The sequence below is a fragment of the Diceros bicornis genome, chromosome 14, assembly GCF_020826845.1.
Source record: "Diceros bicornis minor isolate mBicDic1 chromosome 14, mDicBic1.mat.cur, whole genome shotgun sequence".
NCBI classification, from domain to species: domain Eukaryota; kingdom Metazoa; phylum Chordata; class Mammalia; order Perissodactyla; family Rhinocerotidae; genus Diceros; species Diceros bicornis.
In genome coordinates this window covers 42083946-42108710 of record NC_080753.1, presented here as the reverse complement: position 1 = coordinate 42108710, position 24765 = coordinate 42083946, and the positions used below count along the sequence as shown (strand labels likewise).

General features: G+C 40.6%; 4 protein-coding genes across 5 annotated transcripts; 2 read left to right on the top strand and 2 right to left on the bottom strand.

The window, feature by feature from the left end:
* Window positions 1-2137: 2137 nt before the first annotated feature.
* LOC131414061 (histone H2B type 2-E-like) lies at window positions 2138-2581 on the bottom strand. Its single transcript, XM_058555105.1, has one exon. It carries the CDS (start codon window positions 2559-2561, stop codon window positions 2181-2183), a length of 381 nt encoding a protein of 126 aa, XP_058411088.1. The 5' UTR covers window positions 2562-2581; the 3' UTR covers window positions 2138-2180.
* A 1220-nt stretch (window positions 2582-3801) lies between these two features.
* LOC131414071 (histone H3.1-like) lies at window positions 3802-24106 on the top strand. Of its 2 annotated transcripts, XM_058555115.1 has the most exons (3): window positions 3802-4154; window positions 16925-18058; window positions 23765-24106. In XM_058555115.1, exons 1-2 carry the CDS (start codon window positions 3822-3824, stop codon window positions 17249-17251), a joined length of 660 nt encoding a protein of 219 aa, XP_058411098.1. In that variant the 5' UTR covers window positions 3802-3821; the 3' UTR covers window positions 17252-18058; window positions 23765-24106. The 2 variants fall into 2 exon arrangements, 1 of the variants encoding a protein (XP_058411098.1); XR_009222099.1 differs by lacking the exons at window positions 3802-4154; window positions 16925-18058 and adding an exon at window positions 12180-12240.
* On the top strand, window positions 10813-11271 carry LOC131414052 (histone H2A type 1-E-like). The gene has a single exon (XM_058555096.1). It carries the CDS (start codon window positions 10818-10820, stop codon window positions 11208-11210), a length of 393 nt encoding a protein of 130 aa, XP_058411079.1. The 5' UTR covers window positions 10813-10817; the 3' UTR covers window positions 11211-11271.
* LOC131414042 (histone H1.3) lies at window positions 11424-12254 on the bottom strand. Its single transcript, XM_058555086.1, has one exon. It carries the CDS (start codon window positions 12210-12212, stop codon window positions 11547-11549), a length of 666 nt encoding a protein of 221 aa, XP_058411069.1. The 5' UTR covers window positions 12213-12254; the 3' UTR covers window positions 11424-11546.
* Window positions 24107-24765: the final 659 nt, after the last annotated feature.

Here is a 24765-nt window from a genome sequence, read left to right as displayed (position 1 = left end):
TCTTTTGGTTCTTACACTTTTGTTTTTCCTGATGGGTCCTGTGATGGCATCTTAAGGTGGCCCCCAGGATTCCCCCTCTTGAGGTTCACCCTTTTGTGATCCAACCCCTTGAGTGTGGACATGACCTGTGACCTGCTTCTAACCCATTGTTAGTGCCATCGAGTCGATTCTGACTTCTAATGATCCTGTGTACAGCAGAGCAGAACGTTGCCTGGTCTTTTTGTGCCATCCTCTCACCTACCAGCACTTCAGTCAGTGCTTTGCTACTATTCAGAAGATTTTCATGGCCAATTTTTTCGGAAGTGGATCCCAGATTCTTTTTCTTAGTCTTTGTCTGGAAGCTCTACTGAAACCTGTCCACCGTGGATGACCTTGCTGTTATTTGAAATACCGGTGGCATAGCTTTCATAGCAACACGCAGCCACCACAATATGAGAACTGACAGAGTTGTGGTGTGCTTCCCTGGTTGGGAAATGAACCTGAGCTTGGTGGTGAGAGTGCCAAATCTTAACCACTAGACCACCAGGGCTGGCTTTCTAACCCATAGAGTACAGCAAAGGTGACAAGATGTAAATAATTTTGTGTATATAATTGTTATGTAAGATTGTAATATCTGTCTTCCTTGACCCTTGCATGGTGGCTTTGATGGATCCAGTATCCACGTTGGTAGGCCCAAATGACAAGAAACTCAGAGGGCTCTTTATGAAGTGAGGGAGGCCTCCAACTAACAGCCAACAAGGGCTTTAAGCCAACAGCCAACAAGAAAATGACTCTCAGTCTTACAACCCCAAGGAAACAAATTTGGCCAACCACTAGTGAGTTTGGAAGCTGATTTTTCCCTTCTGAAGCATCCAAGAGACCCTGGATTCCAGCTAACATCTAGGTAGCATTCTTACAGAGGACCCAGCTAAATCATGCTCAGACCCACAGGACTGCCAGGTAATACGTGGATGTTATTTGAAGCTAGTAAATTTGAGGTAATCAGTTATGCAGCAATAGAAAACTAATACACTTAGCTAACAACTTCGCATCTTCACTAATCCATGTTCCATCTACAATAACAGATATGATGAACTGAAATTGTAATCTTTATCTAATGGAAGACTTACATTAAAACAACAACAACAACAACAAAAAACTATAGTGTGACCATTCTGTTTTACAACTATGTAACTCTCCACACATATACCCAGTTCTGAACTGACCCATACATTGGTCATGCTTTGCTAGCTTCCTAATAGCAAGTCTATAAGCCATCACGTGTCCTCAAAAGAAATTCATCTATGTCATTTTGTTTTGAACAGTACAAAAAGAATGGTCTACTTCCAAAACATTAACACATGAAACATGGATTTCCATCCATATCCCCTGTGCTTCCTACACTTCTAGATCTACTCTTATTCCTGTTTTTTGTTCATTTTTTTCTGTCTAAATAAATACAGAACCAAACACTGAAGGCAGAAAACACAAAAATGACATATAAAAGAAAAATTAGGGCTTCAGAACCTGCTTCAGCACCATTTAGGATTGATTATATCAATAACAGCCTCAAGGCAAAATACAGTCAGTAATAAAGTTTCTTTTTAATGTATATTTGAAGAATTACCTTTGAAACAGTCTACAGTCTACAGTCAACTCTGGGGTCCAGTGACTTCCCCAGGACTAGTCCAGTCTCTATTGTGTAACTGACATTTTGAGCCTTGGTATCCTTTGTAATACAGATAATTCCTCATAGCATGAATTAATATTTGTTTAGCACATACGATATTCTTACGCTGTGAGCATTTTATTTAAAACAATAAGAACTTAAGCATATACAACAAAGCTCCACGGATAACCACTATAAAATTACTCTAAAATGTTGTTTTTAAGTTTGTCCAATCGTTTAGATTTTAAGGAATAAAAACAGAAATTGGGATACTAGAAGATTATACAGCTTTAACACTATTCCTACTGTATACAATTATTTCTCAAATTCCTTGTTGCACTAAAGATTTTAACGAAAGTTCAAACGTTTCACACTATGTTTCTTACACTTAAAAAAAAAAAAAAGGCTGTCTGTGAAGAACAAAACATACTTTCAAAAACCTGCTAACAAAACTTAATATTACAACTCTCATCATGGAAAAGTGAGTGGCTCTGAAAAGAGCCTTTGGGGGAAGCGAGATGTAGAGAAACTTTTACTTGGAGCTGGTGTACTTGGTGACGGCCTTGGTGCCCTCGGACACGGCGTGCTTGGCCAGCTCCCCGGGCAGCAGCAGGCGCACGGCCGTCTGGATCTCCCTGGACGTGATGGTCGAGCGCTTGTTGTAATGCGCCAGGCGCGACGCCTCGCCCGCGATGCGCTCGAAGATGTCGTTGACGAACGAGTTCATGATGCCCATGGCCTTGGACGAGATGCCGGTGTCGGGGTGGACCTGCTTCAGCACCTTATAGACATAAATAGAATAACTCTCTTTACGGCCGCGTTTGCGTTTCTTGCCATCTTTCTTCTGTACCTTAGTCACTGCTTTTTTAGAGCCCTTTTTGGGGGCTGGAGCGGATTTGGCAGGCTCTGGCATGGCAAAAAATTACCACACCACAAAAATCGGAAGACTAACAGGGGAAAACACAATGAAATCCCGAGTATTTATAGCACGTATATACAAATGAAGATTAACAAATCTAATCTTTGATTGGACCAAAACCGGCCAATAGAATAATAGTATGTAAATGAGGGATTCCAAAATTGCTTTTTTTATTGGATAAACAACCAAACCCTCTGGGAATCCAATAGGTTGATTTACAATACTATTACATTACTAGAAATTCACTAAAAAAAAAAAAAAAAATCTCGGCACAACATTTTTTTTTAAACTTTGAAAATAAGTAGACACCTTCGCGTTTGGTTACGAAAACCAAGGAAGGAAATCCTGTTATCTAGCCGAGTCCACTCCTGACTGCAGCTCCGCTGGATTTGTCTTAAATTGTCCACGACACTTCAGGTCTCTTGGGTAAGAATCCCGAAATGCTAGGCCATTGCAGTATTGTAAGGAAATAGTCTCAGAAGACTCTCGATCGCCGCCATCTTTTTCCAGGTTCCGCATAGCAAACGTTTTTTGTCGGCTCTTGCCATTAGACTGAACCGGGCTGACATTTTAAATACATCAAAACCAAACAGCAGAGTCAAATTACCAGTTTGAGACAAACCTGATATTAAAAACCCAGGGATTCTAGCATATTGGAATTTTGCTGCGTGTACCCTGAATGAAATACAAAATTCTTTACGTCTAAACAGTATATCCTAGAAGATTATGCTACAGTGAACTAGATATTTACTATAAATATAATAAAATAGGACTAGAGATGCTTAGACAATGGACTTTTAAATAGGGAATAAGGACGGGGAATTTGACCAGGATGAAAACGGGTTAACTGTCCTGAAAATGGCGGGTGTTTTTTAAAAGAGAAATTCTAAAGCACATTCAACTTTAAACACATTCTATTTTGTATATCCAAACAAGAGAAAAGTTCAAGAATATTAAATGACTACTGTAATGTGCTTATGGATCTTACTTGTGCGTGTGAAGCATTATCAGTGAAACAAATAACTTAGAAAATGACTTGTTAAAAACGGCTGGGAAGACGTCTGCTAATTGAAATTAACCAATCAGAAACTTGTACCGAGCAGATAAACCAATCCTAAAGCTCCCGGAGCACTTCCGGAATGTAGCAACCGATGACTAAAAGGAATTGCTCACAATCCAATCAGAGTGATTCTGTTCCTGTATAAATACAGGAGTAAATCACTTTCTTTAATCTGCTGGTTTTACGGCTAAGTTATGGCGCGTACTAAGCAAACTGCTCGTAAATCCACCGGCGGGAAGGCGCCACGCAAGCAGCTGGCCACCAAGGCGGCCCGCAAGAGCGCGCCGGCCACCGGCGGCGTGAAGAAGCCCCACCGCTACCGGCCCGGCACGGTGGCGCTGCGCGAGATCCGCCGCTACCAGAAGTCCACCGAGCTGCTGATCCGCAAGCTGCCCTTCCAGCGCCTGGTGCGCGAGATCGCCCAGGACTTCAAGACCGACTTGCGCTTCCAGAGCTCGGCCGTGATGGCGCTGCAGGAGGCGTGCGAGGCCTACCTGGTGGGGCTCTTCGAGGACACCAACCTGTGCGCCATCCACGCCAAGCGCGTCACCATCATGCCCAAAGACATCCAGCTCGCCCGCCGTATCCGTGGAGAGAGGGCATAAGTTTCGTGATTTGAGTGCCTACTTTTTAACTCCCAAAGGCTCTTTTCAGAGCCAACCACTTTTTCTCTGAAAGACGCCGTGATACTTTACAAGTAAGGATCACCGATAGGGCACGAAGTCGTATCTGATACAGGCCTGATAGGCTCTCTGACGGTGTCCTTGACTGCCCTGAACTTGGCTGCTTTCTCGGCCCCTGCGTGTCCCACCATCGGTAGCTTCCGTAACTTATGTGACTACTTGGCGCCGTTCAAAGCAGTACAAGTTACCTCTTAGGCTTAATTGAGCCTTCAGTTCCGTGGTTGTATTTCCGAGAGGCCACCTTGTTGAGCTTGAACCGAGACCAAGGGTCCAGAACCCTGCGCCACGGTGCCCTGCCTCACCTGAATTTTGAGGCCCAACTCATCTAGCAACCACTAGAACCTTGCTGACAGTGGGTAGGGATACACGTCTGCGCCCCTTACGAGGTGCCATGGCTTAGGTTATTAGCTGGGGCACCGAAAGGAAAGACTGTTGGCTTTGACAGCCCCTGTGGACTTCTTGACAGCGGTCTTTAGCCGGATCACCTCCACAAGGGCCAAATCCACCAAGAGAGTTTTCAGCTAACACCCTTCAAGAGATCTAATCTGGTTTTCCTAAATTCTCAGTCTCTAAATCCAATCCCATGAAAGTAGTTCATATTTGTTACTAAAATAAAGTCCTTGGAAGTTTGAGTGTTCTCTCGCAGGAAATACTCTGTCCTTGCTCTCTTATTCATACAAAAGAACAGTTTTATGCTATTTGTATTAAACAGATATTCCTTTCCCATGGAAGTAACAGATTCCTCACTATTTTTAAACTGGTAGCTGATGAGAGGGGCAATCAAAAATTCTGTTCTGAAACCGTACAGGCTGTTATTTGAAAATGTAGAAAGTTGTTTACTAATTGGATTACTGTATGATGTTTGAAAGGATTTTATGTCTAAACGCTTCATGGAATTCCAGTTTCAAGATGGGCAAGATATCCTTAACTACAGAATTGAGAGGTTTCTGTTATTATTATTATTTTTAATAGGCTGTCTCTCCTCAATAATCACTAAGGAAAGAGGTTAGTCAAGGTCTAAATTTAACAGTGACAAAACTGTAAATTAATACACAGGCCAAGTTAGCCATAGTAGAGTCCTGGAGGTTTTATAGAAGAAATCTTTATTCTTGGAAGTCTGTCAAACATTGAGACTTGGGTGCTGAGAACTGAGGAGTCGGAGTCCAAATGGAAAAAAAGTTTAGCTATCCTTAATTAAAATAACTGGAGTGATAGATATTTGTAATGTTGGATAAAGACATTCTATATTAGAATGTGATTTCTCATACACTTTACTTTCTTTGAGATTCTGGCAGTTTTTAATGTATGTTTCTATCTCATCAGATGTTGGACATTGAGAAAGGAGGACCTATGAGGACCTAGTTGTCACAGAAAACATCTTGTTATATCACTAAATCCATCAGAACATCTAGAATGGTCCTTTCCCTAAAACAAACCCTAAGGAAACTATTCAGTCAAATTTGAATGTAAAATAAAAAATTATTGAGGGAACGGAAATTACCATTTAGTGCACTGCTGGTTACAGAAATAAGAGATTCTTAGGGTTCAAGTGATTTTTTCTTTTCTTTTCTTTTTTTTTGCTGAGAAAGATTTGCCCTGAGCTAGGATCCATGTCAATCTTCCTATATTTTTTAGTATGTGGGCCGCCAGCACAGCAAGGCCACTAACAGAGTGGTATAGTGCCACTCCCAGGAACTGAACCCGGCCCCCGAAGCAGAGCACACCAAACTTAACCACTAGGCCAGCAGGGCTGACTAAGAGTTCATGTAATTTCAATATATAGTTTTCCTAAGTAAAAATAATCAACATTTATTGAGTGATTGCAAAGGGCCAGCAGTCATGTAGTATTCTATGAAGGCTCCAAAATATAAGGTAAATTCAATAGTTATTTACTAAAATTACCTATTACACATTATTATTATTCTAATAGTACTTTACAGATAAAGAAACTGAAACTAAGAAAGTTTCAGATAATAAGTAGTAGAGCCAAAACTTGTCCCATTAGGTATTACTGTATTAAACAACAGCATCAATATAATCCTCATCAGTTACCCCTGAGGGCTTTATTCCTTGAGAAAGCTGTCATAGGAAGACTGACACGCTTACCTTAATTCTTTGATATACGTTAAAGGAAATGGATGGGTTTTGAAAATTTACAGGATTCTACATGATTGTGAAGTTCTATTATATGATAATTATTACAGCCAACTGCACAGAAATATAACTGATGAACATTAATAAAAATATGACATTAACGTGGACAATTTTTAGCCTTTCTGCCCACCATGCAAACAATAATCTTGATGGTTGACACACACATCCAAAGTAAGTTTTTTTTAAATTTTAAAAGGCATACATTGAAACAGTAGTGCTTAATATCAGATGTTTTTTAAATGAATTTTCATTTTATTGGGGAAGGATGACAAATCTAACTCATGTCACTTTATATATACCTTTTGGTACATTAAGTTGTATATCTATTTCAGGCTTATATAGTTGTCTACAAGTATATACAATTTTTTAAAAAACGAGTATATAATCTCTGAATGACCAGTAGTTTTATCTTATGGAAATGATAGAAAAATATCAAGACAATTAAGAAATTCCATTTTATCTTTTCTCCACCCCCTCTCTACCCCATCAGAGGTAAATATTGATATTTTACACCTGGAAACTTTTTTACTGCAGAAGTGTTATAAATATTTTTGGTTTCGTTTTTGCAGTAGCCCCAACACCTTGGATGACATACTTCAGAAAATAAGGGAGTTATTGCCTAAGTCAAGCCATGAGGAGATGGATCATAAAAGGGGCAGAGAGATTTATTACCTTTGACTTCCTACACAGAAAAACAGAAAATGAAATCGCTGAATCTGATTAACATCTAGGGATAATCCCACTCATTTGACAGGACTAAAAACACAGTCAGTTAAAAACACACACACAGAGTAGTTGGAAAACAAGACAAAGAAGGCTAATGCCCTAGGGTTTAGTTTAACTAAAAAAAAATAGATGTATTATAAATTTTCCATTGATAATAATGGCACCCAATTATTAAATGTCATCAGAGCACATTGTTAGAGAAACTAGACTTTTAGATTAGGGAATTTTATTCACGGAGATGGAACTTGAGATGGAATTGGAAAGATTCTCCCAGGTAGAGAGGAGAGAAGAAGGAACTGTATGTGGACAAAGTTGTCAAAAAAAAAGAACAAAAAAAGAAGGAATAGAACGGTAATCTGAGTTGTTATTAGCGCTAGTTAGTGTGAAGCATTGTTATGAAAAAAGGCCAGGAAGCCCTCATTGGAACATAAGGCAATGGGGGGCCAGTGACCTTTTTCATAGGACATATAGCAGAATGACCAGAATTTAGGAATTAGCGGCTGGAGAAACTAGAATTAGGATGCTGGTTTGGAAACAATGGAATCATCCCAGATATGAGAGGATAAGGAGAAAATGTGAGAAGGGAGAAAATAGTTACCGAGACTTCTTTAAACATCAACCTGATTTAGTGACTGAGTGACAGGAATAATCAAGGCCTCCACACAGTGACATGAACTTAATCTGCCTCCTTCAGTTAAAAGGAGCCAGGCAATTACTAAGTAGAAGGGAGAAAGTAGTAACTTCAAACTGGTCCTAAAAATTACTTTGACTCACACTTATGCCGTATGCATAAGTACCCTCCTGCAGTTAAAAAAATATGAACATGCCCCTCCCACTTTCCATGCTAAGACATCTTTTTTAATTCTTATTTTTTTGACTGTGTGTTTTGGGGACAGCTACTCACACAGGCTCCTGTCTGTCTGATATTTGCCATCTTTAAATATCAATCTGTTGAGTATTTCTAAACCTGGGTTTTTGCCACTATAATTGACAGACCATTTTTGTTCAGCCAAAGAGCATGAGAAACCCAAGCATGAGCATTTTAGGAGACTCTCCCAGGGAGACCATCCTGGGGATGTGGGTTAGTGATGAAATATAGGGACTGGGAGTGAACATCTTACTCCCTCATCTTCCTAATGCAGGACATTAAGATGTCTCTCGTCTTCTTTTCCTATCCCAAGATGTTCATGTTAATCTGATTTAACTGCAAAAGAATTGGGGGAGATGGAGGAAGATTTAAAGAAGTTCTGATTCCCTTGATAACTCGGGCTTGTCCAAGGGAAAGGAATATAAATATTAATTTACATAAACCGGAGTAAAACTCTAGAAGGTCCTTGATTGAATCATGTTTAACTGATTCTGATTCATTCCAAATGGCTTGTGAATTGGAGGGTTCACAAAGGGCCTAAAATAGAAATACATGAACTCCACTCCTTTTATTGATTATTGATGGGGAGCATGTAAAGAAAACGACACTAGGAATAAGAAAAGTTGTGCTTGAGACCCAGCTCCACTATTTATTGATAAGGTGATTCTGGTCTTTTCCTCTTTCTAAGCCACAATTTTTTAAACTGTAAAACAAGCATTTTAACTATACCTACCTAATGCAAATACTTTATAGTGAGGTGGTTATAGAAGTGCTTTGTACACTGTAAGGAACTACAGAGATCTTATATAGTTATTTTGACCACTCTTATTGAACATCACATTCTTGCATAATTCTTATTCCTCATCACTCTTCATCAAAAGCCTAACCCTCTTATTTTGGATATTAAAGACCTCACAGATCTCTTCCTCCTTATCTTTCCCATTCGATGCAATCTCTTATTTTCAAAAAGATTCTTTTGAGTAACTATTTCACATTCTCCCATTTATCCAGATCTCCTTCTCAACCAAGCCACTCTCATAAAAGGAAGTTTTTTAGCTCTTCCCAGAAGGAAGAAATTATGGGATGCAGCCGTGACGGGGGAAAAAGTGAATACCTGCTTAGATGAGCAAGAAAGACACTGAGAGGCTACATATCTTTTTTTTCTTTAACTTTAGACAGTAAAATGTAATAAACTATTAACCAATGAGTGGCCGAGTGATGTTAAAAAAGAAAGTGAAGAGGCGTTTCAACCAGGAGGTATTTGTGTCCACTGGAGATCTGCTCAGGGGTTCATGACTTGTTTTGTACTGTGGACTCCACGGATAGTCTGGGGAAACCTATAGACACCTTCTCAAAATGATGTTTTTAAATACATAAAGCATACAGAATGAGAAAGCAGCAGTAAAACACATGGGCTAGACTGGTGGTGTAGCGGTTAAGTTTGCATGCTCTGCTTCAGTGGCCTGGGGTTCAGAGATTTGGATCCTGGGCACAGACCTACCACATCGAGCCATGCTGTGGCAGGCGTCCCACGTATAGAGTGGAGGAAGATGGCCACAGATGTTAGCTCAGGGCCAATCTTCCTCAGCGAAAAGAGGAGGATTGGCAACAGATGGCAGCTCAGGGCTAATTTTCTTCACCAAAAAAAAAAAAATACAGTTATCAAAGTGCGTTTCTTTGAAGTATGTATATGTTTCATTAGTAACACTATTAACGTAACAAGGTTTCATTAGTGACATCAACAAGGAGCAGCACGTGGAATAACAAATGTCAGTTTCAACAACTCAGAATGAGTAGAAACTTTATTTCAAGGTCTCTGAAATAACTGCAAAGTCATAAGAAAACATCTGTGATTGCCATTGTTGAAACATCACAGGTACTGCCAAAGTCCATTGTGATTAGTTGCCTATAGGCATAGTTGAAGGAAATGCTAAATTGCATTTAGAGTTTGTGAAAATAAAGACATAATTATTCCCCGTCTAGGTTTATAGCCCCACAATGGTCTGCAGAACTCAGATTTCTGTCAAATTTGCCAGTAAAAGTAAGTGGACTTCCCTGAAATCCGAAAAAATAAAAAAATAAAGCAGAACCACCCCCCCCCCCAAAACAAACATCAAAAACCTCAGCCCTGGGGATAAAGTGGAAATGTTAGAACATCAGGTCGACCTATCTTTCTAGAGCCCATTTATTTTCCCTTGGTTACCCCATCTCCAGGAGCTCTCTAACCAGCCATGCTGCCTTCCCAAAGGTTTTTTTTTTTTTTTTCCCTCCTTCCCTATTCCTTGCCTATTCACGGAAGAACTGTTAGACAGCCAATCATGACTCCCTGGGTCTCTCAACGATTTGTAGGGAAGGAATTTGGCAAAGAGGGTAATTTATAAACCGCCAGAGATTACTTTTACACTTTTTACTATCGTTTAGCATCAGAGTGGTAGCAATAATTATACAGATTTAGGCAGAATAACCATACTGTGAATAGTCCTCCAAAAGAGGACATCATTGATCTCAAGGAAAAAAATCCAAGCTTTTCCATTGTTTCACAGCTATGCACAAGTTTTAATATCTCAAACCCTGATTGGTGCGGTACGTATTTTCTCTCTCTGACGCACACGCAAATAGGTCCAGGGGTACGTTCTGATTGGCTAACCCTGAATAGCCTCTGCAAACCAATGGGAACGGACATTTTACGAAACATCCGGAGGCTATAACAACCCCTTCCCCAGACTGGCTTGTTAAAGAGAATTGTATTCTTTTTTAATATGTCCGGACGTGGCAAGCAGGGCGGCAAAGCTCGCGCCAAGGCCAAGACTCGCTCTTCGCGGGCCGGGCTGCAGTTCCCCGTGGGGCGAGTGCACCGCCTGCTCCGCAAGGGCAACTGTGCCGAGCGGGTGGGGGCCGGCGCGCCGGTGTACCTGGCGGCGGTGCTGGAGTACCTGACGGCCGAGATCCTGGAGCTGGCGGGCAACGCGGCCCGCGACAACAAGAAGACGCGCATCATCCCGCGCCACCTGCAGCTGGCCATCCGCAACGACGAGGAGCTCAACAAGCTGCTGGGCCGCGTGACCATCGCGCAGGGCGGCGTCCTGCCTAATATCCAGGCCGTGCTGCTTCCCAAAAAGACGGAGAGCCACCACAAGGCTAAGGGCAAGTGAGGTTTAAGACCTGTGCAGCAGAAGCCAAAGGCTCTTTTCAGAGCCACCACATTATCATCAGGAGGACTGTAGCCAATGAAGCATCGTGTCATTATTCATTCATCATATATATCTCTCTCTAAGTTCTGGACACCCGGCGGTGCGCGCGCATTTTTACCCTGTTCCCACTAAGTTTTTAAAAGAACTCCATATAAGAAATATGCAAGCATAGTTCATTTCAACTTGTTTTTTTGGTGGTTTCCATAAATATATTCAGTTAAGCTCTTTTACCTGACATTAGTGGGTGGCTCTGAAAAGAGCCTTTGAGATTTTCAGAACAGGACTTGCGCTACACCTTTACTTCTTCTTTGGCGCCGCCTTCTTTGCCTTCGTAGCCTTGGGTTTGGCAGATTTAGACTTGGCTGCCTTGGGCTTAGGTGCTTTGGCCTTGGCGGGACTCTTAGCCGCCTTCTTCGGTTTGGCTGCCTTCACTTTTTTCGGGCTCTTCGTTACTTTTTTGGCCCCCACAGCCGCCGCCGGTTTCTTCGCCTTCTTCGGGGTCTTCTTGATGCTCTTCTTTGGGGTGGCCGCGCCCGTCGCCTTCTTGGGCTTCTTAGCCGCCCCAGCAGCCTTCTTGGGTTTGGCCGCGCCCGCCTTTTTCGCCTTGGGCTTGGCCTCGCCGGTGGCTGCTTTCTTGTTGAGCTTAAAAGAACCGGAGGCACCAGTGCCCTTGGTCTGCACCAGCGTGCCCTTACTCACCAGGCTCTTCAGACCCAGCTTGATGCGGCTGTTGTTCTTCTCCACATCGTAGCCAGCGGCCGCCAGCGCCTTCTTGAGCGCAGCCAGGGACACACCGCTGCGTTCCTTGGAAGCAGCCACAGCCTTAGTGATGAGCTCGGACACGGGGGGCCCGGACGCTTTACGTTTCCCAGCAGCTGCGCCTGTTTTCTTCGCTTTCTTCTTAACAGGTGCTTTCTCCGCAGGTACGGGAGCAGCGGGAGCAACTGGAGCAGTCTCCGACATTTTTCTGTTTTGCCCAGAGAGACAAAAAGTAAGCACAAACTGTCAGAACGGCGTGGCGCAGGCGCTGGTGGCTGGGGGTTTATATAGAGAGTCGCTGAGTGATGATTGGTTCCTGCTCCGTGCGCCGCGCAGCCTAGAAGGGCTCCTCGGCTCTGCTGTGTGGCTGTGTTTCTTGCCCCTTAAAAAAGAAGAAAAATATACGAAATCTGGGCACGAAATAATTAGGGATTTGGGGGAAACGGATCTGAGAGTCTTCAGGCTTCATTCCTGCCTCATTTGCTATACCTAGTTTCAAAACTGGCACCCTGAAACTTTCCTGATTCCCCCAACTCTCTTTAAAACTTCGGTCAAATTGAGACAACTTTCAGATTTTCCTTAAAAATACTATTTCTCTCTCTTTCCTTTGCAAATCTTTCTTCCGGGAAATTGTTCTGCACATTCTTTTCTTTGTAACTTTATATAAATAAACTCTTTTTTATTCAAATAAACAAGGAAAATCGGATTTTTCGCGAGAGCAATAGCACAGCTCTCCCGCAAGTTCTTTGCACTAAGCACTGGGAATTGGCACTAGGGTAGAAAATTCTACGTACAAGATGGATAACTATTTTATAAAAGGTAGATTTTTTTAAAAAAGTATTTGAGTGACCAGTATGTAAATTGGCTTTGAGCCCCGTGTTTGGGTGATTTAAACATTTTAGGAAGAATGGGGGGTGAGGTCGCTCCATTCGTATTCTACATAAACAGTTCTAAATAGAGTCACCAATCCTCTTAAAAAATTAGTCTCCTAGATTTTTCAGACCTAGAATGAGCATTAGAGATCAACCACCTCATCAACACAGAAGCAAAGTGAATCGAGAAGCAATAGAATGGCAGTTCTACATCATTTTACCAGCTGTGAGCTGAAGAACACTGTGAGATCATATGTTTAGAATATATTCTATCTTTGTTAAAATTGTGAAGTACTTAATGACCAACACCATGTCCATAAGATTTTTATCCTCCAATATTTAACATAGAATTTTGTACATATTTCCCGTGTTTCAAAATTGTATTTAAAATACAAATTTGATTTGACTTCTTTTCAACATTGCAAGTAGGGACACAGGATTAGAAAGAAAAAATTCTCACTTAAATCACTTTCTGAATGTTCATAATTCTCCCTGGGCTTTTTTCCTAACAAAATATGAACTAGGCTGTCACAACCTAAATTAATTGGCTGAATATGTCCACCTAGGGAGCTGAACAAACATTTCGTAGCAAATGTAACTCATTTTACTGCTCTCCCTCTCTTAGTTTGCAACACAATAGAGCTAATGGAATTAGGTAAATATTGCTTAATTAAGCACAAAATTAATATTATCCACCAAATAATCACATACTGGAATTTAACACCACATGTATTAAAACAAATGAAGAAGAAAAGTATTCTGGAGTTGTTTTTCTTCTGGGAAATAACCCTATTTCCAAAAACCTAGTTATTCTGGGCTACTATCAATGGCGATTTGAGAATTTTCTCATATAAATACAAGATAGTATAATCAACTGTAAAGACGTCATCTCTCCACACTTTAATTCCGTAAAAATCACTTGTTTTGTTTTTAAATAGTCATTTATTGGCTGACACTGACTGAAACCAAGTGTCTCGGACTTGAGACTATGTTATATACCAAATACAAATACTGTGTATAAAGAGGTAAGCTTCTAGGGTTGGATCTGCAGCATCTAATTCTCCCTAGGCAGGCATGTTATGGGTGTCTAGAGAAAGGGGCTGTTTGTCACCCTCAGTAGCATCATTGTCAATAGCAATGGTCACAAACACCATATATGTCCTTTTCCTTTTCAGCCTAAAGCCTAATATTATCTAGACCTAAAGATACAATTAAAACTCATGTTTTTGAAAGTTTACTATTTTGGTCATCATTGTAGTCATAATATCGGTTGTTGAATAATTGTTGGAGTTTCCTGAGTTATATATACTCAATTTAAGATAGGTGAAAAGTTCTTTCTCCAGCAGATGTGACCCAATTCATTCTGTGCATCTCTTACTGGTTCCCATGGCTATTTAGGTTCCAAATAAGTAAGAACACAGTGGGGCTAAGGGCCATTTCCTTAATTGCATCTAGGTAATCTCTGCCCTTCCTGGAGGGCAAGAGTTGAGACTCGATTTCGTCTGAAAAGTTCTTCTCCAGATGTAGAAGGATGGGGCTGTGCTGCACATAGCTACTGTGACTGCTTCAGACCCAGATACCTGTCCTCTCTGTAACTGTAATATGGACAATGTTCTTGAAAGCTGGATCACCCCATGGGACTGTAAACTGGAAAGTTTCACCTATGATTTTGATAGCCCACAAAAAAGTTGTGTTTATTAATTTTGAATTCTAAATCTGTATATATCCTAAAACAGTGGGTTTTCCACTAGACTAAGACTTGAACCCTTTATTTTAGAGATGTAAAAAATAACTGAGAAAAACTACAGTTAGATAAGTGATGGATATCTCACTTATGACTTCATGTTCTCTCAATTTTGGTGTTAACCCTCCTCTTACCATAGTAAATGTGAGAGATATAGGTAGTGCTCACCGGGTCAGTCCACAGGGACTGTGCTTCAGTATTCCAAACTTCAGTGAATTTCAAAGGTTAAAGGAGAATAGTGATTATGTTGAATAAATACCAAAAAGGGCAAAGAAAAAATAAGAGCCGTATAGCAGATGGAGCATTGTGTTAGGGTCAAATGTATTCAGAAGGGCCATGAAAAATCACATCTATTTTAATTTCCTATCAGATGGTCTCACCTGAGGACACTTCCACTTAAAACTCTGCTCCAAGCACAACTATATCTTATTGATTTTATTTCCTAAAAAGGGCACTACTACCGTCCAACTTCCAATTTTCTTTTTGTATGTCCCTCTCTCCATCTGTAATATCTGGTACACCCAGAAGTTGGCTAACATCTATTATACTTCAAAAATACACCAATCCTTACTTGCAGTAAGCCTCATTCTCAAATATCTGCCACACTCCCTTTCCCAATCTAGACTAGAAGTTCTTCAAAAGAAATTCACTATCACAGCTCAGCCCAATAGAATTCATTGCAATGATGGAAATGTTCTGTATCTGTACTGTTGAATAGATAGCCACTACCTACATGTGGTTATTGAGCACTTAAATGTGGCTAGAGCGACTGAAGAAATTAATTTTTTAAATTTTAATTAAATTTAAATGAGCACATGTGGCTAGTGGCTAATGTAGTCCAGCAGAGCTTTAAAACAACTCTTCTGAAACTTCAATGAGGATATCATGCACTTGGAGATTTTTTTTTTTAATGCAATATCAATTCAGTAGATTTGGGGCTGGTCCTGAAATTCTGCACGTGTAACAAGCTCCTCGGTGTTGCTAATGTTGCAGGAATATGGCTGCTCTACCCATAGCTACTAGGCCAAAACTAGGAGTATTCTGGACTGGTGTCTGACCCCACACCCTTAATTTACTTTTCTCTTCCCTCAGCTAGACATTGAGTTCTTTAAAAGAACATGTGCGATTGTCTGTGTGAACCTGGTATTTGTACACCATTCTTGGCATATAATAGACCTAAATTGTTGAATGAATGAATCAATGATTCTTGTTTCGTGTCTTTCTCAAAACGGAGAGCACGAGAGATCACTGTCTGAGTCTGCTCCCTGTACTTCAGCTAAATCTCAATAGTGTCTGACTCAAGGAAATGAATAGTCTTCCGACTGCCTATACCCTAAGCACCAGCAGAGAGGAGATTTTTAAAAATGACATCTGTAGTACTTAGAAGGCACTCAGTGTGAATATGTGCAGCGTGAGCAAATGTTGGCATTTGTCTATTAAACATATCAACCTATCATCTGTATGTAGAACATGACTTCAGTTTCTCTTTTTACTTGGCCAGTATTTCAGAGTTTGTTGGTGTTATTTTTGTTAATTCTGTTAATTTGCAAACTTCTATTCACCATGGTGTGCCTTCTGTTCTTTACTGGCATAGATCAGTGGTAGATGGCAAGGTCATAAGACTCCAGAATCAGGCCTCAGTTCTAACCCCAACAATACCACTTATGAAAACAAAATTAGGTCTCCAAGCCTGGGATTCTTCATCCTTACGATGCAAATAATGCTTTATAAATTTGGGAGCAAAAAGAAGAAATCCAATTAATATTGGCTGCCCTTCCTGGAGCTCCTTCTTTATTAGGAATGCTGAAAATGATTTAAATGTATATGTTCTGCCAAAAGGGAACGTTCCATGACCAACCAAATTTAATAATGTAAATATTGCAGGAGATGTAAGAGTTAATGCTTTTATATTTAGAAGAATATTTACATTCTACAATTAATTTTATTCTGGTATCTCTCCGTTTTGTAGACAAGTGTAGCATCACTGCCTCCTTTTTATAAATGATAAAAGTGGTTAGGAGACTTGCACAATATCTGTTGTTTGAGACAACCCACAGGAACAGGACTAGAGAGCACAGAAACCAAAGACTCCGGACCTCTGCAAAGGAACAGGAACGAGTCAGATACTGAATTGCATTTCCCCGCCCCCTTCCCTTGCTAGGCAATAGTAGACGCCCAGTAAGTTAGGGAAGGGGCGGGGGTAGAGGTCTCGTTCCCGCCCCCGCGGGTTCAGTTTCCTAAAAGGTCCGCAGCGTTGATATATAAAGTGCTGCAGCAAACAGGTTCTGGAGGGTGGTAAGCGCTTGCTCGTGATCATGTCCGGTCGAGGTAAAGGTGGAAAGGGACTGGGCAAAGGAGGTGCTAAGCGTCACCGCAAGGTGTTGCGCGACAATATCCAGGGCATTACCAAGCCTGCTATCCGGCGCTTAGCTCGGCGTGGTGGTGTCAAACGTATTTCTGGGTTGATTTACGAGGAAACTCGCGGGGTGCTGAAGGTGTTCCTGGAGAACGTGATCCGGGACGCCGTCACTTACACCGAGCACGCCAAGCGCAAGACGGTCACCGCCATGGACGTGGTCTACGCGCTCAAGCGCCAGGGCCGCACCCTCTACGGCTTCGGCGGCTAAAGCCTCAGCGCAGTTACATCAGGTCGGTAGCTTCAGCTCGCTCATAAAAGGTCCTTTTCAGGGCTACCCACTTGGTCACACGAAGGGCTGTTAACTAGAGTGCAAAGGTTAACATTAAAGCTTTTTGTTAGTGTTTTGTTGCAATTCTAACTTAAGATTTGGGTGTTCTTTTAAATCTGGTAGTTTGTTTCTTAAGGTATTATGTAGTTAGCAGTCATCTTCTAAAAATGGCGTCTATGAAATGTACCCTAAGAAAGCAAGGAGAATGAAGGTGTTATGCGGTTGGAAACTGCTGGGTGGGTTAGCCAGCTGGAGCATACTGCGTTTGGAGAACGCAGCAATTTCCCAATTTAGATGTTAATAATTAACATCATTCTACTCCAGGAGCATTTGGAATTAATTTTCCCAAAATGTTCTGCCCCAGTACCTAGTGTCCTATACAGCCCAGGTGGAGCTTTTAACTCGTCTCTCCTACAGGAAATATGGATAGCTATGGATATATGGAGCCATGGCTAGTAAACTTAGTCAAATATGAGGACTTATTGGGACTCTAATGTGACTTTAAAAGCTCATGGATTGTCTTACTGCTTTATTTCTAAAATTTTGGGAATTCAACTTAAATGTTTCTTCTTGTCTTCGGTCAACCTATGGCTTTCCACTGTGACTGTCTGCGTTCTTACCTCTCCATTTTTCCACCAGGCAGAAGAGGTGGCTTTCAGGCCATCCTATACTCACTCTGCCACCTGTGTTCTGAATTGTCTTTTGGATTTATCTTAAACCTAGAGTGAAGACACCCCCGTTTACTGGGTTAGTTTCAGTTTATAGCTGTTGTTTTAGAATAATTATTAATGGAGCTACCTTCCACTATCAGTAACTTATTTGATTGGACAATAAATTAGTTGGTCATCCTAATCGAACCATAGTGATATCCCAGTTTAAAATCTTAAAATTCTTTCTACTGGCTCCTTCCCATCTACATATAAACACACTTTACTGTCTCTCAATCCATACCCCTGTCAATTACTAAATCCATCCCATTTTATCAAATCTTCAAGACCAAGTAATCTGGACTCACTATCTCCAAGTCTCGGTCACTTTTCATAATTATGACTTCTGCACCAGTTACAAAAAGTACCCTTGCCATGGTCACCAGTGACCTAATTGCCAAATCCAAAATCACACTTAAGAATTTAATCTCTGCTACATCTGACCCTGTTTATTACTGCTACCTTCAAAATATCACAAGGTTTTGTGGTACCTTTCTTCCTGACGCAGATACAATATTCTCCATGATTCTTCTCAATTTGCTTTTTTGGGTCCTATTCTTCTGTTTGTAATTCTTCCCAATTATTTCTTACACTTTCTTCTCATAACTTCATCGTTAAGCCAGTTCTTTAGAGTGTGCCATAAATAGTAAGACATCATCCACGCACCCAGAAAAGAACAGAATATCAGCTGAAAGGTAGCAGAACACGCCACCCCAAAATATTCCACTTTGACATAAGGATTATTTTGAGCTAAAGGTAATTGAAAAACAGCAGATGCAAGAATGGGGCTCTGACTTCTCTTTTTCTTTCTTTTTTTTTTTTGTGAGGCAGATCAGCCTTGAGCTAACATCCTGCTGAATCCTCCTGTTTTTTTTGCTGAGGAAGGCTGGCTCTGAGCTAACATCTATTGCCAATCCTCCTCCTTCCCCCCTCCCCAAGCCCCAGTGGATAGTTGTGTGTCATAGTTGCACATCCTTCTAGTTGCTGTATGTGGGACGCGGCCTCAGCATGGCTGGAGAAGCAGTGCATCGGTGCGCGCCCGGGATCCGAGCCCTGGGCTGCCAGTAGCGGAGCACGCACACTTAACCGCTAAGCCACGGGGCCGGCCCCTCTTTTTCTTTCTGAAAGGAGATAATTATCCCATGTAAAAGAGATATAAATCCCTTTTCTATACTAGGAATAAAGGAACATTCTTACCACCAGACATGAAGAGTCAAGGCTGAGAGAAATCTGTGCAAACAGACCTCGTTAAAATAAGTTACTTTCCTTTAGTCTCGCCATATATTTTAACTATTTCACAATTACTACTCGTTGTTCATCCTAGTGTATATGCACTTGGGCCTAACCACTTTGTTGGTCTTCCTGTTCCTGTGAAGACTCTTATGTAAAACTATTAAATATAATTTGTATGCTTTTCTTCTATTAATCTGTTTTGTGTCAACTTAATTCTTAGGCCTAGCCAGAGACTCTGAAACGGTAGAGTAAAATTTTGCCTCTCTTACACAGCCTTGCAATCCTATTATCAATTCCCTAGAGTGACCACAGATTCCTGACAGTTCTCTACCTTCATTCTTCCCACCCTACAATCACTCCATCCCACTGCAATCAGAGATCTGAGTGACTTGCAAATTTCATCATCCCATCTAGGCAAAAATAAAATAAAAAACCTTCAGTGGTTCTCCTAACATCTGCAGAATAAAACCCCAATTCCTGTGCTTTTCTGACATCTGCCCACCTGCAAAACCTCATCTCCAAGCCCCTCTCCCCAGCCACCACTGATTTCCACAGCTGAATGTACTGAACAACTTGTCATACTGGGAAGGTTCTTGTCAACAGTATCTTTTATATACACTGTTTCTTTGTCCACAAATAGCCTTCAGATCTTTTGGAGATTTCATCCAGTAGGGGAGGAAAGAAAAAAATTGTTTTCCTCCACTCTTAAGTTCTTTGGCTGGGCCCTGTAAATTAGACAAACAAAAGAGAGACTAACAAGACGAAAACAAACAGAAGTTTAGTGTGCACATCACACGTACACATGGGAGCACTCAGTGATGAGTAAAGGGGTGGTTAGAATTTAGGGTCTATATACCTAATTTGGTAGGGGAAACGGAACGAGAGAAGGAAAAGCAAGTGACTTCTTGGAAAGATAAATAGGCCCTTAAGAGAATAGATGAGAGAGATGATAGTTTGTGATAGTGTCTGTGTGGGGGCGATGCCAACATCTCATTTCCAAGAAGAGACTAGGGTTGCTCCTGAGGATGGGATTTACGATAAGTGAGTTCTTTTGAGAGGCTCTGACTTTAGGCAAATAAGGATTTCAGGAACTCAGATGCTTCAGCACAAGATAATTCTCATGCCTTTATGTAAGTATTTACATAAAGCAGCATATTTTGGGGTAGCATATCCTGATCCCCTTCACTCCTTTAAGAGTTTCCTTCAGGAGAACTTTACCTGATTCTTCCAGGCAAAATCAGTACCTAAGATTTCCTGACACTTCACAAAGAGTTGTTGGTGATGATTAAGGCTTGTTTTCCTCTCTAGATGTCTTAAAGCCTTGGACAATATCTTCATTTTGGTATCCTCAGGGCATAGAAAAATTACATAGCATATATTATTCACTTAGTCAATATTTGTGCGATGGCTAAATGAATCAATGAAATGAATAAGCAATCAGGGCCTCTAATAAACTTTTATACAAATTGTCCCCCTTTAACAGTAATATCTGTTCCCCCAGAACTGTCTTCTCTTACCATTTTCCTTTACACAAATATCAGATTTGTGGCTGCCAATCCACTATTGCAGACTTTTGAAAATGCAGAGTGTGAATCCTTAACTGATAATGAAAACAATTTGATGCGTCCCAACCAGCATATAAAAAGTAAATGTCTCATATTTTCTATTCTTTTTTTTTCTAATTTTTATTTATTTATTTTTCTCCCCCAAAGCCCCAGTAGATAGTTGTATGTCATAGTTGCACATCCTTCTAGTTGCTGTATTTGGGACGAGGCCTCAGCATGGCCGGAGAAGCGGTGCGTAGGTGCTTGCCCGGGATCCGAACCTGGGCCACGAGCAGCAGAGTGCACGCACTTAACCGCTAAGCCACGGGGCCGGCCCTCATATTTTCTATTCTTACAGGCAGATCTAAAATGTCCTCTTTAAAAGAAGATATTTTACTCAAAATTTTCTCATAAAAATAACACTTTCATAAACTGATATATAATCAAAGTGAGCCAGATTTCTATCACTATGTAATGGAAAGCCATTGTTGCTATAGAATTCCTAAACTTCATTTTACTGGCATGAGTTATAAAAGAAAGAACATAAAAGACAAGTTAGTACCATTTTTTCTTCCATATTTGGTTTCTTAAATGTGATGCCAAAAAGATTGTTTCCTTAGTTCTGTAACTAGGATTAGCCTTCTCTACAATGTAAAATTTCTAAAAACTGTGGGGTATTATTGTTTTAGCATTTTCATTTATACAGGATGAAAAATAGTTATTGTAACAGATCTTTTATGGAAAAGATTTAATCATCCAAATTAATTTACTTTGAATAAAAATGGTAATGTTTGATAAAGTGTTATTGGCTGCGCTTCAGAATCCAAGACTAAAATTTGGGTATATCTATATCCATTGATGTGGACTAAAAAAAAAAAAAAAAGAATGGAATATAATATATAGAAACTATGAAGGTACCAGCTCATGTAATAAGTAAAAATATTGTGTCATAAAATTTTATTATCAAGTATATGTGTTTTTGCTTTGTTTTGTTTTTACTGAGAAAATTAGAGGACAAGTTTGAAAAATACTGGTCCATTTATTTCCTTTATAAACTTGTGCAATTCCAGGTTGGAACTTGGCTTTATTTACCTAGGCTTCAGAACAACTCTTAGCCTCCATCAAAGCTAGAATGCAGATATGTGGCCTAGGCTTCACCAATCAGTCAACATCTTTAAAAGACTCTTCTCCAAACATAGATGACAAGAGAGCAGAGACTCTGCTTGGAGCTTCCACGTCTGCTAGGGTAGATGTCAAGCATCCAGCTTTGGTAGTGGCAGCAGCCAGAGTTTTCAACTGGCTCAGCAAGGGTGGTTGGAACACAGCAGCACAAGGCCAATTCTGCATTATGGTTTTGGGGTTTGTCCTAGACGTGTCTTCATGCGTGTTTCTCAGCCCTCCCAAGAATGCTATTATCTATCCCTTTATTTTTTATTTTATTTTTTTTAAACGTTACAATACATATGCTTTATTTTTTTTTAAATTTTATTTATTTATTTTTTCCCCCAAAGCCCCGGTAGATAGTTATATGTCATAGCTGCACATCCTTCTAGTTGCTGTATGTGGGACGCAGCCTCAGCATGGCTGGACAAGCGGTGTGTTGGTGCGCGCCGGGGATCCGAACCTGGGCCGCCAGCTGCAGAGCGCGTGCACTTAACCGCTAAGCCACGGGGCCGGCCCTATCTATCCCTTTAAACATCACCTTTAATGTATGAACAACCAGAGTCAGCCTTTCTTGTTTACAATTAAGAACTTTGAATACAAAAAATGGTTTTAAGTACTTTCTGGTAGAGTTTTGTGTATTTCAGGTATTTGTAGTTGTTTCACAAAGGTGATGTGTAGCGGAGGTAAAAGTAACAGGAAAAAAGCAAACAAATTTTATTTTACATGTACATGGGAGTCTTCACAAGAAAATGAAGACCCAAAAGGTGGCTAGGCCTAAGTGCTTATATACTAGGTTGAATGAAGAGTGGTAATTGTGGAAAAGTAACTAAAATATATGGGAAGACTAAAGGAAGATAAGGCTTATTTTAAAAAGGTCTATTTGTACAGATTTCTCTCAGTCTCAACTCCCCAATTCTGTTGATAAGAATGTTTCTTCCTCCTGCTATAGGGAGGGCTCCTTTCACATGAGAATTTTATCTCCTGCTTTCAGGAAGAAAAGGGAAGTTCAGAGTGCCCTTCTTGCATCTGCTGTTTTTCACATCCCTTTAACTCAAAATAATCAACACATCAAAGTGGCATATTTAGGGGTGGCACGCCTTACTATAGTCATGGGAGACAAAATAGTACACCCGCCACCTCACAGATGTCCACATCCTAATTCCCAGAACCTGTGAATATCTGACCTTAGATGTTAAAAGGGACTTTGTAGGTGAGATTAAATTCAAGATTTGGAGATTAGGAGATGATTCTGGATTATCCAAGTGGGATGAATGCAATCATAAGGGTCCTTATAAAAGGGCGGCATAAGAGTCAGAGTCAGAGAAGAGATGTGACAATGGAAGCAGAGATTGGAGTGATGTACTTTAAAGATGGGGGAAGAGGCTATGAGCCAAGAAATGTGGGCAGCCTCCAGAAGGTGAATAAGGAAAGAAAACGAATTCTACCCTAGAACCTTCAGAAAGAAACGAAACTCTAACAATACACTGATTTGGCTTGTTAGACTCATTTTGGACATATGACCTCCAGAAGTGTAAGATGATAAATTTCTGTTTTTTTAAGCAACTAAGTTTGTGTTACTTTGTTGGAGCAGCCATACAAAATTAATACAATATTAATATACCCTAATTAGACTAGCCTTAATCTTCCTTTGTCTTATTGTGAAAATTTGACTGTGATTTTACCTGGGAACTTAACCTAAGTTTTCTATGGTGAAACCTAGTTCCCAGAGTAAAAAGCATAATTATTTTATCTTTAAGATGCCTAGTTTGGATTCTTAATCAAATCAATACTTAATCTCCTTCTAGGTGACAAGCAGTGAGATGGAGGACGCTACAGCCAGATATTAAAGAACATTGAGCCTCAGACCGTCCCCAACCACGATTTGTCGACTTTACGATGGTGCAAAAGCAATAAGCATTCAATAGAAACCGTACTTCAAATTTTGATCTTTTCCCAGGCTAGCAATATGCCCTTATGATACTGTCTCGTGATGCTGGGCAGTGGCTTGGAACTGCAGCTCCCAGTCAGCCACGAGATCATGAGAGTAAACAACTGATACACTTAGAATCATTCTGTACCCATTCTGTTCTTCACTTTCAGTGCAGTATTCAATAAATGAGATATTCAACACTTTATTATAAAACAGACTTTGTGTTAGATGATTTTGCCTAACTGTAAGCTAATGTAAGCGTTCTGAGCAGGTTTAGGCTAGGCTAGGCTAAGCTGTGATGTTCGGTAGGTTAGGTGTACTAATGTGTTTTCTTTTTTTTCTTTTTTTTTTTCTTTTGTGAGGAAGATCAGCCCTGAGCTAACATCCGTGCTAATTCTCTTCTTTTTTTTTGCTGAGGAACACCAGGTCTGAGCTAACATCTATTGCCAATCCTCCTCCTTTTTTTTTTCCCCCAAAGCCCCGGTAGATAGTTGTCTGTCATAGTTGCACATCCTTCTAGTTGCTGTATGTGGGACGCGGCCTCAGTGTGGCTGGAGAAGCGGTGCGTGGATGCGCGCCCGGGATCTGAACCCGGGCCTCCAGTAGCGGAGCGCACGCACTTAACCGCTAAGCCACGGGACCGGCCCTACTAATGTATTTTCAACTTACAATATTTTCAGTTTATGGTGGGTTTATCTGGATGTAACCCCATGGTAAGTTGAAGAAGATCTGTATAATGGGTAAAATAATACCTTGATAAAGGTCCAGACAACGTAGTGAAATATAGTAGAGAAGCCAGAAACCAACCTTCACACATGGGGACACTTATTATGGGATAAAGATGGCATGACAGACCTGCAAGGAAAACATGATGTC

Coding starts and splice junctions, on each gene's coding strand:
- LOC131414061 (XM_058555105.1), bottom strand. CDS start 2,561: ATGCCAGAGCCTGCCAAATCCGCTCCAGCCCCCAAAAAGGGCTCTAAA.
- LOC131414071 (XM_058555115.1), top strand. CDS start 3,822: ATGGCGCGTACTAAGCAAACTGCTCGTAAATCCACCGGCGGGAAGGCG. Junction 4,155..16,924: donor TCGAGGACACCAACCTGTGC/GCCATCCACGCC, acceptor GAGGGTGGTAAG/CGCTTGCTCGTGATCATGTC.
- LOC131414052 (XM_058555096.1), top strand. CDS start 10,818: ATGTCCGGACGTGGCAAGCAGGGCGGCAAAGCTCGCGCCAAGGCCAAG.
- LOC131414042 (XM_058555086.1), bottom strand. CDS start 12,212: ATGTCGGAGACTGCTCCAGTTGCTCCCGCTGCTCCCGTACCTGCGGAG.